Source organism: Pieris napi, chromosome 1, assembly GCF_905475465.1.
Source record: "Pieris napi chromosome 1, ilPieNapi1.2, whole genome shotgun sequence".
Lineage (NCBI taxonomy): Eukaryota > Metazoa > Arthropoda > Insecta > Lepidoptera > Pieridae > Pieris > Pieris napi.
In genome coordinates this window covers 13,732,377-13,751,913 of record NC_062234.1, presented here as the reverse complement: position 1 = coordinate 13,751,913, position 19,537 = coordinate 13,732,377, and the positions used below count along the sequence as shown (strand labels likewise).

Sequence of the window (19,537 nt, the reverse complement as noted above, 5' to 3'; positions counted from 1 at the left end):
TCGATAACATCGTTTCTCGTCTGATTTCAATTAAAAGTTTTATTAATTTGACGACGCGAAGTTAAGAAATTCCAGCTAATATAATTTATTGAGAGACGCCTCAACTCGGGATTCAAATCTGTTTTTAATGAACAAAAGTTTACGCCCTTTTGTTCGAAAGTTAAATAAATAATACTTAGTGATTTCACTTACACTTTAAGCTCCCTAAACATTTTCGAGTACTTCAATGATTATAAGTTCCTGGTCCAATTAAGTCGTGTTCATTGATACAAATAACAAAAATAGAACGGTTAGTTCTGGGGTGATTAGTTAGCAGCCGTAATTAGCGGCATTCTGGATGCCGACGGCCATGTGCCCGTTTGAAACGGCCGACTTCATTCACTAATTATTTCTCACACTGTCATTAATTTAAACCACTTATTTTTGAACATAGTAAGTGTTGATTATATTTAAATAACGAATGGTCCGAATAGCAATGATTAAAACAAAAAGGAATACAGTAAATATTACGAACGAAGAAAATGTTTAATGAGAAATGTCCGGGCGTTAAGTAACAGAAATTTATGCACAAAACGTTTGATTTGAATGTGAAATTTTATAACAAGCAAGTTTTTTGCTTATTATCATTGTATGTTGTAACAGAACAACACAATAAACACTCCGGCGGCGTCCCCAAAACAAACTAAATTATAAATAGAATCAATGCCCACGGAAAGGAATTGTTATTTAAGAAAGAAATAATTGGGGTTTAATCAAAAATGAGATAACGAAAATTTAAAAATAGAACTACTAGGAAATTATGAAATTGTTTTTGGTTTGTGACAATGGTTTTATTGTTAAATGCTTTAAATTTAGAACACATCCGTAAGTTGAATACAGAAAACGATGATTCAACCATTAAAACGACCGCCAGCGTATATTGAAATGCAAAGAAGCAATTCATGCCGTCTTAGATCAAAGATCTAAGATACTAATTGTATTCTGTAATGTTTTCATTCGAATTGCGATTGTATCGAATTATCGACTCGCGAACGTGATACGAATCTACCCAGGTTTTTGTTTCGTGATTAGTCGGCTTTAGATGTTTTAGATGTGTAGAATGATACTATCTGAACAAATAGAAGATAATAATGCCTTACTTAACAAATAGAAGATAAAAATGCCTTACTTTACAGTTTTTGAATATGTATACAGAAATTCAATTTTGGACCTCATAATAGCAACCTGCTCCGATTTTATACAGTTCTAGTAACATTTTAGTCAATTTCACACCTCGCAAAAGCTCATTGCGAAAACCGTACGAAAAACCCGTTCGACGGTTAATTTATGTTCAGACGGACGCAGCGGGAGTCATTATAATTAATTCGTCATGGTGCCATATACATTTCTGTTTCCCGGGTACTTTAAAATTATTTTTAGGTGAACTTAACGGGGCGTTAAAGGTAAAAAAAGATTAATAATAAATAGTATGTCTTATGAAACCGTATTTTCTTTAAGCGTCTATTTTTCAATTGCTAAATCCCAACCAGGTTTTATGATACATAGCCGTAATAAATTTGTTGGAAAAACATTTATGGCGACCATTAGAGTTGCGTCACAATAAATACGATTGGCCGTTGTTAAGGTCGTAAATTGCAAAGTTAAATGGTCCCGCAGGGTCTAGGCAGTTAGTCACGGGCGTGGGTAATCAAAGAGCGGTTCTTGCGAATATTCCCGGCTACTTCCTTGAACTTAGCTAATAACACTAATAGCTTTGCCGCCATTTCGCTTTACGTTCAAAAAGATATGTTTATTTAAAACTGTATTTATCAACTTGACATGTGAAAACTAGCAATAGTCACGCGATAGTCCTGACAAAGTTAATTACAATTATTTATTGGTTTTAACTTTATTAAGTATTTAACTAATTATTATGTAATATTGACTTTTAAACTTTTTAACAGTGACTTTTTTACATTCAAGTAATAAAAGAAACCAATGTCTAAAATGCTTACCAATAAGAATGATACTTCACATACAATATGATCTCTTTACACCAAGAAGAAACAAAATTGCTCCAAATCTTACTGTTCTTTAGACGAAAAAAACTTTTAGATATAGAAATAGGGCGTTTCGTGGGTATGGCTAATTAAATAATGCATTCAAAAAATTGCACCTGAAATCTCTAAGTTCGTCAAAACATTAATTTTGTTGTAATACTCATTTATATTGTCCGATTTATGACGATCTACGTCGTCGTCCCTATTGTATAGTGTTTCTCATAAAATAAAAATTGATTTATAAAAGAAACGAATACGAAAATAAATTATTCAAATACGATCTGCAATATTTATTATTAGTAAGAGGAATTTACGACATAGTTCGATGTTCTCTGGATCTTACTTAAAAAACATTATTACCGAGTAATATATTACATCTTTAAAAAAACAAGCATTCAATAACTAACAGGATTAGATCTCGAAGTAATTCCACCGTTTTTATCTCGCTTTGCCTTGAGGGACTTTTAATGCCCCTTAATGACTCTTAAAGTACGTTCTAAAGACACAATACGAATAACGTTGGGTTCACACGCATCGCTGAACAAAGTACACTTTTTCTTCACTTCACGGCTCATAATTTATCATTTTGAGCGAAGTTCCGTATTTGCACAGCGTAAGTAATGTAAATATGCCGATGGAGCGCGAAAAATTGTTATGTATAAAACTCACGTGAGACGCTCAAATTGAATTTTAAATTATGTGGAATAAATAAAATTGATATTGGGAAGTGCTATACATGCACATTGTATAAAATATGTTACGAATTATAACAATGGAAAAGTTTTGCGTTAAGATAAATAAAACGATTGTTACAACCCAAGCAAAAGTTGGAAATATTACTGCGAGACTTAGGTTTTTGACCGCAAACCCAGACATCTGATATTGGTAGATATATTATTATATATGTATTTTTTTTATCATCATAGGTCATTTGGAAACTCGAAAACTACAATATATATTTCAAAAATATATATATATATGTTTAGATAGATTTGTACTGAATTTACTTATCCATTATCTGCTGTTACCAGGACTCCATAAAAATATTAAGGTAAAATTAGAAGACAATAGAGTATGTAACGACGACGCATTAGTGTAACAACATTTAGGGGACTGAATGCGTGCAGGCGACAATAAAACGAGACAATAAACTTCACACGACATTTTACGATAGATACGTTATCCGAAATTACGTTTAATGTTGTGTGTAGTTAGTTTATTCGTTATGTCAAATTCTTACCCATGTACAGTAGCAGCTAGGATAGTTATATATTCTATAGAATCTAGATGTAAGTACTTTGCACTTTGCATAAGCTACTTTTTGTCCTAGATATGTACAAAATGACATATGTTTAACAGCAAACAACTCTCACCTGGCCGACTCGCTTACCTGCAAAAGACAAAAGACTATTATTAAAATTTAAAACGAATAAATTTAACATAAGAAGTTCGATTAATAAAATTTTTATTGTGTTATCCAAACAACTGGTATAATAAAAATAAAAGAACTATCTGTATTATTTGTGTCCAACATAACGTTTCTCCAGAATGTTAAGTCCAATTCGTCAATCTATAAAATATAATTTAAATTTAGAATTCTAAATTTAAAATTTAAATCAAGTGAAACATTCGCACTGGCCAGCATTAAAAATCGTTTTAAAATAAAGCAAACGGATTCAATACCGTGAAAGCCAACTGTGCTAAAATCGATTTAACTTGCTGTACTTGTGTTCGACCGTGAACAATCTGACTGAGTACTTGGAGTTGGATAGAGGCTCCATTTGTGTGGATATAGCTCGCTAGATATATTAGCCTTTCGTGACTCGAGTTCTGATTACGACTTAGCCTTGCTCCGTGCTTGGAAAACACGACAATGATTTAAACATTTCGCACGTTGCACAACGCTCATATGGTTTTATATTGATAAACTTATTTTAAATTGGATAACATAATAAAAACGTAAATAGGGCACACAGATAATGCAGTCGGCTAACGGATTGCGTCGAAAACATGTTTTTATAGGGTTTATGAAACGTTTCAAAGCCCGGCTGTATTGCGAATAAAACAAAGGAAGTACTCAAAGGTCTGGAATACGCTCGACAATGGAAGCCGTTTGTGTTTCGTGAGGCTATTCCGACCAGCCGTTCACAAATGTCTTTATGACTACTGCCTTTCAGCTATTTCGTTTCAATTTTCAGTATCCTATTATGTAGTGCGCAATCTTAAGTGCAATAAAACGTTGTAAATAAAAGCTATTCGCTGTTTATATGAAACGGATTCTCATTTCCCATTAGTATTGGAGATATTATTAGTTTTATAGCTGTTGCAATACTATATATTTTATAAAGGAAATTAATTATCTGATATATGATATTAAATAAAGAATCAGTTGCCTTAGTAGAGGACTACGAATTAAGAAATAAACTTTTTATTAACCAAAATTTATTTAATCAGAAAAAGCCTCTGCTGAAAATTATTAATGTTGCTCTTTTATTTCTCAGTTAAACAACTAACGATTAATTAAAGCTTTTTTGCATGTTTGTTTTTTATTTATTTTAAGCTAGAAATGACACAAAATTGAAGCAATCAATCAAATCCATGATAGGGCAATGTCGAATCGTTGTTACCAGGGGTTCATGAATGACCAAGCGATCGAGTGAGACGCGGCCAGCGGCGAGCCAATTACCGCGACGCGTCAGCAGTGATTTACGATATAATGGCTGTTCTCGACGCCTACATTGTTTAAATGCCTCGCGACAGATGAGATCCGCTCACCTCGATATACAAATAGGATTTATGTACCGGCACGGGTTGACGCATCATAATATACTTAATTAAATCTGCGGCAAATTCATAATTTCCAAAACAAATGATAATTGGCGTTCAAAAATAAAAATTAATTGGCAATTAAAAGATCCCCTACAAATATGGTCGAAAGACAAATCTATACTAATATTATAAAGAGGAAAGATTTGATTTTTTGTTTGTTTGATATGAATAGGCTCCGAAACTACTGGACCGATTTCAAAAATTCTTTCACCGATGGCAAGCTACACTATTCCCGAGTGACATAGGCTATGTTTCATTTTAAAAAAACTAATCGAAAACTTCCTTCAATCGCGTGCGCTGCGAAAACTATGAATGTTAAAACAAAATAATGTACATATAAGAATTTTTCAGGACACATCACTATCTATAAAAAATGTCACGACAGCATGGCTCTATCTTTTATAGTTACGTCACAATAAGCGTCCTTTTATTAATTTTTTTTAATTAAAATACCACCGCTAGAAAAGGCTCTTTATTCGTACCTAGGTATTGATCCTTATCAAAATAAATACCAACGTTTCACATAAGCTACAATTTAATGGCATAACCACCAAAAAAGCATGGTGGATTGGTGTTCTCCTGCCGTTTCTCTTGAATAGTTTACTACTATGTAATATAACAAAAATCTTAGCCACAGCAACGCTTGGCCGAGTCTACTAGTCGTATATATTTTTAAATATGAAGGCAGCAGGTGGCATTACTTTCTTGTAAGTTTTTTGTTCCTAGAAATCGTATTACTCTTATCAGCTGCATTTATCATATAGTACATTATGGGTCAATTTGTCGTATCACTGCGGGTGGGCTCCCATCTAATCAATTCACTTGTGACTTAAGATGTTTGCAGCTGCGTCAAACATTTAATGGTCATTACTTCTTTTAATGACCAAAGTAATGATAAAAAGTTGTTATCGTTCATTTATATGGCATAAATATTGTTTGTAAAAACAAATTTTATTACCTCAAGATAATGAGTGATGACATTTACTATAATAATGTTACTAATTACTGTCACCTTGTCTTTATAGCATATATGTTGTATTTTTTGGTTAAGTTTTTATTGAAGTGAAAAAAATTTACGTACGCGTCACATTTTTCCGTTACGCGCCATCTTTGTTTTCTTGTCCTGCGATTTCGGATCCAGTTTATTGATTAGTTGCAAAAGTTGCATATATGTAGTAGATCATTTTTCGTAAAATAAGTTCATAAAGAAGTTTCACTTCTTACGTGTGTTCACTAGTACACGCATACATTTTTTTTTGTAACTGAGAGATAATTTGTTTAATTTTGTTTCCAAGTGTGTAAGAAACACAATAACGAATAACAAAACAGTATAAATATTTCATTATAATAATACATTACATACAACATTAATTAAAATTTAAAGAGATTTCAGAATTTAATCACAATTTTTTATTTAATTAAATTAATTTTTAAACCGATTTTTTAAGTTAAATTAATATAAAATAAAAACAGACTTCCACTAGGGCAACAGAATCAGTAAGGAAATGTTTCGAAATTGGCACACGATTTTTCCATGCGACATCAACATTTAAGTTTAAACTTGAAAGTTCGCTAAGTTTCTGCAAGATAAAGCTTTCCTTGTAAGAGTATCTTAAACCACATTTTATTATCTCCTAATACCTGTACGAAACTATCGGCGTTTTTAGGTTTGTTAAATCGATACTTTTTACTTTCTTGAGCTTAGTTTTATTACCAGAGTGTAACTACTATAAGGTTCTATAATAAACATAGCTTTCGTAAATGCAACGACTCGTAGATTTTAGTACCAAGATCAGCTAAAGTGCAGTTTTTATAGACACATACTTTAAGAGAAATGTGTTTAATATTCGCTTGGTATGACATTTATTAAAAGAATTTATGTCAATATAATTGGACAGACTGGAGACTTTATATGGGGGCCCGCTGGCGTAAACGACCAACAAACATATAATTAAGGGCTTAATTTATAAATTAAAATGCCTGACTGGTTTCTGAATTGTTTACACATACATAACTGTTACAGACTTTACAACGTAATTTTTATAGATATGATGCATTTTTCATAAGTTTATTCAGTGAAATATCTCTTTGAAAAAAATAAAAATGTATAATTTCCACTGAAGATTTTTGTAAAACTTCATTACGACTAGGGAATGCAATCCCGATCCCGCGGGATTCTGATCTCGCGAGATCCCGTGTAATTTTTCGGGATCAATCTCGAAGCATAATATGACGAGATCCCGTTCGAGATTGACGGGATTGGGAGATGCTTATTTAGTTAGTGCAGAACATACGTTGCGTTTCATTATTCGAAAGCTAGATCTAGAAACTACTCTCTCAGAAAAGTTGGCCTCTTCGATAAAAATCTGAAAAATCCGAATAATTTTCAAGATGATTTGGAGCAATGGAAAGGCAATGAGACTTTCCAATATTGCCAAGCAAATATCTAAATCAAAGAAATCAAAAAATATAATCACTATATTATATAGATTAATAGAGAGTATTAGGAACAAGTAGAAATTAATATATAGTATTAAACGAAGATCACTTGCCACTTTCTATGATTTCAGAGGATTTAAATATGTACTGCTACACAAACTAATAAATCACTTCAAGAGGAATTAGAAGAAACTCTCCGAGCGTCTAAAATTCCTTTTACTTTTAGTCGCTAGCTTAGACAAATTAGAGTCAGTAATACAAAAATAAATGGATTTTTTTGAGTGTGGTGGAACAAGGGGGCGATTTTTTCAGTTTACATAATATAATTGCTTATTCACGCTGTTGCCAACCAGTGTTGAGTTGGAGAAAGCATTCTCAGCAGCAGGGAACATCGCAACGAACATTAGATGCCGGTTATCAGATAGCACTCTTGATACACTTTTTTTTAAGAAGTAACTTTCAAAATCTACTACTTTTTAATCTCCATTAATTATATCTACTTTTGTTTTGATTATGTTTATGTTCGTAAAACTGTTAATTATTAAGTTAGTACTAAAGGCCTTTGTTTTCTTTCAAACAATATTTTGTTTTAATTAACCTTAATATTATCACAAACAAGCAGTTTTCATCATATTCAGTCATGTGAAATTCAAATTTTTTTAAACATGACGAGATCCCGAAAATCTCGGGATCCCGCAGGATTGATATTTCTAATCCCGAGGGATCTCGAATTTACGATCTCGAGTCGGGATTGCATTCCCTAATTACGACTTCTTTCTTACTTCGACTCAAAACAAAGACTCTTTAAATTTATAATTTCTGTATTTATTAACAACATCATACATAATATTATACTATCGAGCAGTGTTGGCCTAGTGGCTTCAGCGTGCGACTGTCATCCCTGAGGTCGTAGGTTCGATCCCCGGCTGTGCACCAATGGACTTTCATTCTATGTGCGCATTTAACATTCGCTCGAACGGTGAAGGAAAACATCGTGAGGAAACCGACATGTCTTAGACCCAAAAGTCGACGGCGTGTGTCAGGCACTGGAGGCTGATCACCTACTTGCCTATTAGATTGAAAAATGATCATGAAACAGATTCAGAAATCTAAGGCCCAGACCTAAAGAGGTTGTGGCGCCAGTGATTTATTTTATCTCTTTGAAAAAACTACATATTAAAATGGCTTAAATTAAATAAATTAACAAACTGCATTTAAGAAAGTCCATATACAGTATAAATAATACATACTCGTACACTGACCGAATTCGTAAGCCTCTCGAGTTTTACTTTGAAACGTAAATGTTTATTTCAATAGCATTTAAAACATTAAACGGGTACCATAATTCCCAAACCATAATAATTAAACCAACTAAAAGTATGAATAATGGTTCATAATTTGAATTAAAATACGATTTCATTAGCCACTCATGCCGGTATTCGCAGTAGGTACTAGCAATTTCAATTATCAGTCGGCGATCTGTGTAATTGTTGCGAAGACCGCTGTTCATTCATTTGGTTAACGATTCTGTACTATTAATAGTTTCAGATCTAATTGAAATTACACGAGTTTACAAGCCTCGGCAACGGCTGTTTAGTTTAATGTTTCTCCTAACTTATATAGTCCTGGTATGTAATAAATAAATTACAAGGAAAGTCTATGATCACTTGATATTTAAAAAAACACATTTTTATTATTTGTTCGATAAGTCGTTTTCGCTGATTTATTATTTATTATAGATCGATATATCTCGGTTCACAAGTTTGTCCAACAATATATCTGAAATACTCTCCATCTCTAAATACATAAAAGAAAATACGAATAGAAATCACTTAACAAAATAAACAATCACAAAATATATTATGCTATCTTGAGTATAACACACATACTTAATAGGACATAAGTTATTAATTATCACTTGACGTAGATTCTTTAAATATTTGTAGTTTCGTGTAACAGCTCGCATTACAAGTTACTTTGGTATTTTCATTTAAAGAAGCCGTCTCATTAAAGACGTGCTCGGCGTTCAGACGGCTGGCAATTAACGCTACGAAACTTTATTCAACCCGCGACCGCTCCCTCTGTGCGAGGAAATTATACCCCTCGCGAATTCCGCTTCATTTGCGAATGTTACCCTCCTCGCGTTCTCTGCTACCCTGGTATTTTGCCACAAAATGTACACACACAACAGAATTTGCAGGATATAAAATTTATATGAATTGTACGGATAGTTTTGAATTATGTATAAAAAGATATTAAAGTTTGACAAGTCCGAGCCATAGTTATGATGAAGAATATTTATTTTTGTAAGTAATGAGATGACATTTAAATATACAGCGTTAGAATTCTAGTCTTAATACAGATTATTTATAAAGTACTCGTTGAAACAGTAAAGAGGAATTTTAAATTATATGTGGCGTTACACGAGTCATACGAAATGAAAGTCTTCGGAAAATGTACTTGCATTTTACGCTGCAGAAATGCCGGGCATTCACTGCACTTTTTGTTACTCGACGCTGCGCTTCTCTTTGTTATTTTATATACAGCGGTTTTCATCTGCTCCGTTATTTGTATTTTAAATCAACACTTCATTTTTTCACAATATTAATGCAGCTCATGATATTCTGAATGATTTTTATAAAAGGCTAGTTTTTTACAAGCTTTTATCTGTTGTTTTTGTATAATTTTACCGGACAAAAGGCTACAATCGTTATGATAGAGGTACATTGTTGTAATTATTGTTCGTTATTCAGGGATTAATTGCAACTCAAAGTAATCAAACCGTTTCGTCTACTCATTTCGGTTCACATTAATTGGATAAAGATAATTGCGGAATTCCAGTGCTTTAATTCCTTTTACTGAAATATAAAGCGAATAATTAAATTAAATAGTTCATATTTTCACAAACGAAATACGTAGATTGAAGTTAATTTAATAAAGCGTTTAACTTTGCTGTTTAAATATTTGAAAAGGTTTTATTTTTGTATAAAATTTACTTTAATAATTCACACAATTATATTTAATATATGCTATTTTTTGATTGGCGTAGGTTTTTCTTTAACAAATTAGTACCTCTAACCGAATTAGTCAGGGATTAAGGTTTTGGGTTAGTTTGAAAATTAATTTATGTACGCTCCGAAAATATATTTAAATTCTTGTATAGTTCTGACAGCCGTGTATATTTTAATTAATGGTAGGTAAATTAATGATAATGACGTTACTCCAATGTCATGGAGATAAAAATTGTTGTTTCTTTAATGACTCATGACGTTAGTATAATATCATAACGTTAATCATAATTATAATAATTCTTCAACAGAGTTCATTCAGCTAAACAATATTTATATTATTAAGCTATTAATGATAAATATTGATCTGTTGAATTAATTAGTTGGTAATGTTAAAATGATTAATAGTAAACAAGTTTATTTTTGAAGCAATTTTGTTATGATTTAAGCCTAAATTAAATAAAACCTTAGCCTAAATTAAATAAACCTTGTACAACCCCAAAAACGACCTATCACAATAATTATTGATTTTTGTTATATTTTATACATGTTTATAAACCAAAGCTATGATGTGTGGCTATTCATCGATGCACAAAGAACAACAAGTTTGCAAGCAAAAATCTATAAGTAACACACACACGCATACATGCCCGCCATATGCCTAGCTTGCTTATGGAATTAGCTAACTTCACTCATGTTAGATTATTCCATATTTATTGTTTATAAGACACGTACAAACGTTCTCTGGTTGATTATAAATAAAAAGTAATATACCATAAATATTATTTATTATAAAGATAAAATAATTTATAGTATTTATTGTTTTTCTATACAAACCCGTCACCACTTCAGAATTTATCTTAATACATATTTATATCCAAGCGAAAATATATCTTAAGGAAACTTTAACGAAACACTAATCCCCTATTAATTTTACCAAATGATTACAAAATACAATAAAATATGTATGTCCATTAAAATTATTAATTTGCCATTAGAATCATTGCCATAATTATTATGAATGTGGTTGGATACGTTAATTAAAGAAGCGAAATAAAGAATAAAAGTTAAAATTTTGGTTAATTTAAAAAAATTGTGCTACTTACTGTACTATTAAAAATAATAAGTACCCGGCTCACATGACAGCCAAGAAGTTGGCAAGTCCCGGCTGAAAACCGCCGCGTAAATAGACATCAGCCGTTGCGTGGGAGTTACCAGATCAAAATATTACAGTAAACAACCGAAATAGACAGATGAAATATAGAAGTACAAAAATATTTTTGATAACAAGCTCTCTCAGACGTATTGTTCATTCAGAGATATAGGTTTTATATGCGCAATAGATAAAAGAACTCATAAAGTCTTTTTATGGCAATATTATAACGTGTTTGGAATGCAATTATTGAAATCAGAATAAAATTTGCATTACAAAAGCTCAGGCGATTCTATGAATAATTTATCCGCGGTTATTTTTATATTTATGAGAACTGACTATTCGACCGAGTTAAAACATCCTTTACCGCTTATGGTCGCTAAATGCTACCCATTACATAAAACTTTAAACAACCTTAAAGCTATTGTAAGTTAGCAGACACGAAGATTAATAAAATAAATGTGATCCAAGCTCGTTTTATAGGTTGGATATACAGCCTCTTTTTAATATAGTGATTTTCTAGGTTTTCTTTTTATCAAGAAAGCAGCAGCAGATGATGATAAATTACGCCTACCTAAGCTTTCACACGATAGGCGGTTTTGCGGTGTGCCATACTAGTCTCCGAGCTCAGGTACTAGGGGAGCAGGGCCCGAGAGAGTCAACGTGCCGGTAATATGAACAGCACACAGGGTACAATCGATACAGCCCACCCCTTACAAGGGGATGAATTTAAATTATTCACAGCGGGTATAATTCGCCACCGTCTTTCACAAACAAATTACGTATGCACAGCTATTAACGATACACTCAGCTTCTGGGCCACACAAAGCTTTCAATTATACTCTCGAGATAAGCGTTAATACCTCCAATACTTAATTACCTCCTTCAACAATCTGCTAACCGAGTATTTCAAATAAGCCGGCAATATAAAATTTACGAGAACAATTTTCAATTTATTTAAACGAACAAAATAAATTATAGAAGAAACAAGTTGGTTCTAGAAAATGAAATAGGCAGCAAATTGTTGCATTGGAATTTCACGTCAGTATCAATCATATCTTAAACGCCCAACACAAAGTAAGAAGAGGGAGAAAATAGCTGCAAAGAGATTGAATATCGATTCTCGACTCGACAGCAATCTGAGGGCGAGGGCGACGGAGGGGGGAGAGGGACGCTCGTGACAATTTATGTTATTGCCCGGACCTGGACAGTGGTGATACGGGCCCCTCATGTAATTGTTAGTTACCACAGGATATTGGAGCATTAAGCGAGCGGTGATTGATTAAGCGGCGATAACGATTATCGTCAGGGATATTTAGAAAAATACGAGGGTAACACTTCGGTTGGACTCCGGTAATTAAATACCGTGGTAATTTACAAAACAAACCCTCGATGAAACACAACCTCCCTTTATTAAGCCAGAAGATCAACAAATATTTTAATCCTACAAAATAACAGCGCATTTCCGACAAAAACCCAACACATGGACGTGAAAAAACAGAGTTATTATCTTAAGTCAAACCCAACAGAACCCATTAGTAAACAACACGGGCGCAAAGGAGGGCAAAATAGCGGCTTATAAAAAAGGTAACAAAAAATCGGCTTTTGATCCTCGGCTCCCCTATATTGCATTTCGTGAAGGTTTTATTAGTCTGCGGACTGGTCGGGCGACTTTTGTTGATTCTGTGTAATCGTCTCTCGTACTTTATTTGAATTTTATTCAGCGCACTCTGTGGCAAACCATATGACAAATTACTGTTGAATATTCACAAATCGAGCTTCAAAATCACTGTCTAATATAGCATGTCAATTAATTTATAACTACCTGGTACTTATAAATTGTTTAATATTCCACTTGGCTTAACAAATATTGTATTAACTGCCTAATTGTTTACAAGATAAGACGCGTTGTAAAATTGTCAAGAATTGTTATCTTGAAACGTATTATTTTAATCATACCCTTATACATAACGGTAAAGTAAACTCAGCATAATGGAGTTGAACATTTTCAAAGCGTTTACCAGCAATAACATTGGTGTTTATATATTTGGGGAGCATTTACTGCGACAAATCCGTTTCGAAACTTTCCACTCGAACAAAGAGCCGGCCAGGTACACGCCAGCTGGGGATTACTGCTCCAACACACTAATCGACCAACCGGTCGCACGATTTTGTCGACTAAAATTTATGTCTATCCCGAAACGCAACATCCCTCGGCACGTCTTAATTATTCGAAAGGCATATTTCAATAGAGATTTTAAACCGTTAAAGTGACTGTAAAAATGATGAATATGTCAACGCGAAAGTCTACACGGCTAACAGCGAGCGCAATTAATTTTGAATCAATTTGTAATGGAGTGAATTATATACACAATTGTTCATGACATGAGTAGCTAACTAACCGCAGGGGCAAAACGCGAAACGGAAATAATAATGGCATTTGTTAGATGGCGCCGCGGGCTCGGCCTCACATCCTAATTACGCCAATAATAATTATCCAGTAGGCCGCGACTGGCAGCTGACACCTCCTTGCGCCTTCTGTTGCCTTGTTCATTCACGAACGAATTAAGATACGCAATTCCTGTTTATTTTTAATATAAAAAAAATATGCTCGCTAACTTTGACAGATAAAAATCAAAAATGCTATTTTTGTTCAAGCAGAATTTCAGATTTATTCAGTGAAATGTATCTCCCACATACGTTTGTAATATCAATATCATTTGAAATTCAGCCAAGCGCATCGGTCTCAAGATCTATTGAGAATGCTTTCCGCATGGGTTCTTAAGGAAATTTTAATGTTTTTTATTTATTGCTTGTGACTATCGAATACTTTTACTAAGATATTATTTAACTATGAGTGCACCAACGGAGCGTTGTAGCATAACAAAACAAAATAGTCTTTGTTTAAAGTACAATTGTATACAAATGAGAGGAACTTCGCTTTAGGTTGAAGCAATAACCTTTCGTAAAATGAATGATGGATACGCCCAAGGCAGGTAACACGATACGTCCGTTCCAAGATATAAATAAAATCATCGAAGCGAAAAAATCGAATTTATCACTTATGTTCATGACGGCTTGCGCAAATATCCTCTACACGCACGCAGATAATTAAAAACATTGTTATTTTATTGTTTTTTTGTCAATGTTTAAATTACAAGTCGACTTTGAATATGTATTCGAGCTTGTTAGTCTAGTTAACCGAGAACATTGATCAGCTAACTACTAATCAGCATGTAAATTTATTCAGAGCGATCAGTATAATCGAACGCGACGGATATTAACCTCATTTGAAACGAGACATGTTAAATATCATGTTACCCTGGTCAAAGATAGAAATCTTATTAATTTGTCACATTCAAAGGCCACCAAAATGGACTTAAACTACTTGTTTTATAATAAATAACTAACTTGTCAATTCAAACTAGCTTTTTGGTTGAGTAGCTCCGAACAGAGATGTAAACAAAATGGCCGTTGACAAAAACTGTTCGGCGTGACGAAATCAATTACCCAAAGAATAGGGGTAAATAAAATAATCTATTTAGTAAAACAGTAAATATATATTCTTTTTTTAAACGCCAGTTTTCTTTTATCTTCATAAAAGTTTAGAGTAGTTACAGAAAAAAAGCAAAACAAAAGAGCAGTGAAGTGCTAACGCTCTTACATTTTAAAACGAAATTGATATCTCCTTTAATTATCGCGAAAGTTCCCGGTTGGGGAACGTAAAATTGATTCCGCTTATACTTTAGAAGTTTTTAGGGTCCTCGACAGTGATTAATGAATGGAATTTCGGAGAGCCCTCACAAGAAAAGCAAAGGGAGACGACCCTTCCATCTTTACACTTGAAATGCTCGAAACTCGTCTTATATCTAAAGCGATCCAATTTACTACGCTCATAAAACATTGTGGCAACCATCTGCACACATAATAAAATAGACAATACCATTTCTGAGCTCAACTTTAACATTATTCATTATGCAAATACGAATACATGTTTAGCGTTTAAATTGATTTCAAAAAATGCATATTTGACATTTAAATGGCCGTTTGTGGTTTATTACTAACGCAAAACAAGTCTTTAATTTGATTTACCAACCAAACGACGGAATCTGTGTTTGTGAAATACTAAACCATATAAAACAGGCAATTTTAAAGTAAAATTGCTATAGCCCAAACTCTATTAGAGGCTTATTGAAATCGAGTAATTAATCTGAATTAATAGGCGAATATATCGATTGGCCTTGGCCAACTATATAAGATTAGATTAGGCTTGAATATCAAAAATGCTTTTTATCTGCAATATGAACAGATCGATGAATGAGGGATAATGCGGATTTTACTTCAATTTCACAATTTAAAATGAACATTCCACTGCCGAAATAAAAACTCAAAAGCTAAATAGATATCTTAAATCTGGTACGTTCATCTCACATTACACGTTTATTTCTCAAGTTGTCACCATAATTTGATGCGGTCTGACGCGATGGCAGCTCTTTTGATAATGTTGCAGAAACTCGTGTTGCAATTGCACGTCACGTTTTGATTAATGACACTTGCAACATTGCGGTGAAATGCGCTTTTATTATGCCTATTATGGCTTGATGAGTATGACCTATTAACATCTTAGAGATCGGAAAGCCGTTGGCTCTACAAAAACTACTATCTATAAAAGGGCCTTTGTTTACACGTAGCACAATGAATATGTAGACGTTTCAATGCGGGCGTATTTATTTATAACCGTTATGCCGTTCCTTAGCAGTTTAAGTCTTTGTTCGTTGGAGCAGTTAATGCTAAGTCTAATCAAATCTTATCTGCAACATCTGCGGTGTCTCAAAGGCAACAATATCATTAATTTGTCGAGTGCAGCGAACGTGGTCGGGCGGCGGGTGGCGGGGTGATTTAATGAACCGATGCGGGGTGACAGCGCGGATTACACCCCGCGCCACAACGCCCGTTTGCACTCAATCAACCCAGCAAACAGCCCTAAGCCCCGCCAATTAAATACACTCCGAAACAATTGGATACATGCCCGATAAGAGCAATCGGACAATTAACTGCTGATTATACTCATTGATTGATAACTAACATGACAACTCTCGGCTAAACTGGATCAAGGTTCTCAGATAACGGGTTGTTAAATTTTAAGTATTCATACACGACATACCGTTTTAAAATGACATGTCGCACAACAGAAGTTTAGAAAAACAAGTGGCACGGCATATAATAGTGATTGATTACATGACAGAGACAAATGACCTGCCCTACGCTAGACAATTATTTAACGCACTACCGATGCAAAAACGTTATGGCACCTGTAAGTCAGGTTCTTGAATTCATGTAGACAGCAATTAGAATGGTTTATGTCGACTATTATAAAACCTTCTAAAGAATCGCTCACCTGGGCGAATGGCCTAATGGTATTGAAGACAAGGTGGTTGTAATTGTATAGTCTAAAGTAGTTAGAACTTACCTTAGATTCAGTTTTCTGTTTCTTTGCAGGCGGTTGCGAACTAGGCGGTTCTTGCCGGGAGTCCTCCGGCTCGGGCTTGGCAGGTGATGCGACAGGCGCGGGCGCGGGCGGTGGGGGAGGTACAGGGACGGGTATCGCGGGCGCGGACGTCGTTGCCGGCTTGGGTTCGACACGCGGGGCCGCCGGCCTCGAGTCCGGCTTGGGCGGCTGGGTCGGCGCGTGAGAGGTTACGTGTGGTACGTGGGGCGCGTGCGGCGCGGCCTGCGATGGCGCAGGCGGGCCGGGCGCATTGGGCGTCGGGGGCACTCGCTGCACGCCGTTAAGGTCATGCGGCGCGTGGGGATGGTGGTGCTTGTCACGTGCTTTGTCCCGCCGGTGACCGCCGGTGCGCTTAGCGGCGGCGGGCGGAGCGGCGGCCGCGGCGGCCGTCTTGGGCTCGCCGTTCATTTCGTTCGACTTGACGATCTCGTGCTTTGCCTCGGAGCTCTTGGTGCCGGGCTTGGTGCGCTTGATCTTCATCTTGAGCGCGGTGCGCTGCGCGTCTGGTTCGGCGCGTGCCGCCATGCCGCCCGCCTCGTCGGTCTTCTCTATGTCGGCATCGAGGTCTATTATGAGGTCTCCGATGCCGATGTCCCACTCGTTGTCATCGTACTCGAAGTTGGCGTGGGGCGCGTGAGGCGCGTGGGGCGCGTGGGGCGCGGGGCGAGCTCCGCCGGCCGGCGCGCCCTCCCTCATTGGCGCCGCCATGCGCGCCGGCAACCCGCCGCCGCCCCCCGCAGCCACGCACACACACACACCATTGTAGCCCTGCAACAACACACCATATTCCACTTCAACACCAGGCAATCAACAACAGCAACGATTGCCAACTTTAAGCAGTATGATTAGGTAACAAAATACTAGGGTGACATAGCAATAAGGAGCGGGCAATTTACGAGCCTCGATTCCCAAGGGCTAAAAGAAACGACAATTACATCAAAGCTCTTAATTAATTTACCATCGCATTCGTACGGACGAGTTCGTCCTTTATGGATATAATGAGTTTCGATATTCCTCGACCTCTGAGCCGCTATAAAAATTAATATGGATCCATAAAAGACTTAAATGAACATATCCATTTAAATTATATACCTCTATAGAAAATTTCATATCGTCCGGAGTTATTACCAATTCGAAGTGGCAATAATCGTAAAATACTCATAAAACTCGCAGATAAGCACGCTTATTCTTGTTGAATAAACCTAGAGGCACTCATGAGTGAGAAAATAAGTACCTTATAAGATTCTTCATCGGTTTATTTGTTTATCGATATCAATAGGAAATATATCAAGAACAATGATTGTTTTGTTCTAAAGCTAGTCATTTCATAATCTGGCTCTAATAGAATATATATTTGTCTCTGTTTAAGATTAATTATTGTACTATTGAGTAATTATTAGAGATATGTCAGTCAGATGAGCGCTAATATTGATTTAATATCCAAAGCAATTACAATGCACTTCGAGTTTCAAGAGATATACCAGGAATTTCTCCTCTAAGTCTAGATTAAGAAATTTAATTGGATATCTTGTATTTCGTAGAATCAACTTAGTATCTTGGTTCAAATTATTTATTATTATTATAAAACCTTTATTGCTGACACCCAGTATAATATATATAAGAACGTTGAGGCAGAATAAGTAATTCCACCCACAATAGAGCGTTTGAAAGGCAGTTTCTGCCGCGCACCACCACTATGTGTACCCAGCTGCCCACTGCAGTATTTCCGAACCAATTCGACTTAGGGTCCTTCAAGAAACGAGCGTACCAATTCTTGCAAGGGCAACGCTAGATTACAATAAAAGAATTGCATTCTCTTAGAAATAGGATATTCTATGCCAATTATCAACAAATAAACCTATTGAGATATAATTATTAATGCCTTTATTGGCAGTCGGTTAAGCTTGAGCTTACGTGTTCAGTTTGCGAGTTTTATGTTTCACCAGTGTACTAATAAACACTGAACAAAGTTAGCTCGGTAAAGTTAAATGTTACTACGTTGCGGGAACTGACAGTTAATTTTAATATGGGTCGCGCTCATGCAATCTGGATAAAATAAACGTTTAAACTTCAAAAATAACTATTTGGTTTTGTTCAAAGCGTTTAACAGTTAATTTTATTTTAGTTTACCACGCGTTGCCGAGAAAATAATTGTTGGTATTTGTAATATTTGACATACTTACAAGTTCCATTAAGTATTTAGTTATATTTGCTTAACAAATTGCCATAACTTATGTTACAGTCATAGGTTTCTGTTATGTTTGAAATATGAAAAGTCAAAACAAAATGGCTGTCGGTCCAGCTTTCATCTTGGTATTTGATACATAAAATGAAATACCAGGACTTTATAAACTTAAACGATTTTTATTTTGGTAACGTAATCAAATAATTCATCACTTATGAACGTCAGTAAAAATTCAATTTACTTTAATTTATATTTATAGCCAGTTCTCAAATCAAGGGCGTACAACGGACGAGCAGAATTGGCAATAAACTCTATGCCACTTTTCTCCTGCAACCAAAATGCCTTGTTGAAAAGCCTCCTTGAAAATATTCGTTG

At 35.0% G+C, this 19,537-nt stretch overlaps 1 protein-coding gene across 7 annotated transcripts in view; it reads right to left on the bottom strand.

The window, feature by feature from the left end:
* Positions 1 to 19,537, bottom strand: part of LOC125052251 (zinc finger protein 608-like) — an 83,791-nt gene that overhangs the window by 40,085 nt on the left and 24,169 nt on the right. For all 7 annotated transcript variants that reach the window (XM_047653418.1, XM_047653010.1, XM_047653501.1 and 4 more), the window contains one exon: positions 16,939 to 17,745. In XM_047653418.1, coding sequence (XP_047509374.1) covers positions 16,939 to 17,685 — 747 coding nt within the window. In that variant the 5' untranslated portion in view covers positions 17,686 to 17,745. The remainder of the gene's footprint in view (positions 1 to 16,938; positions 17,746 to 19,537) is intronic.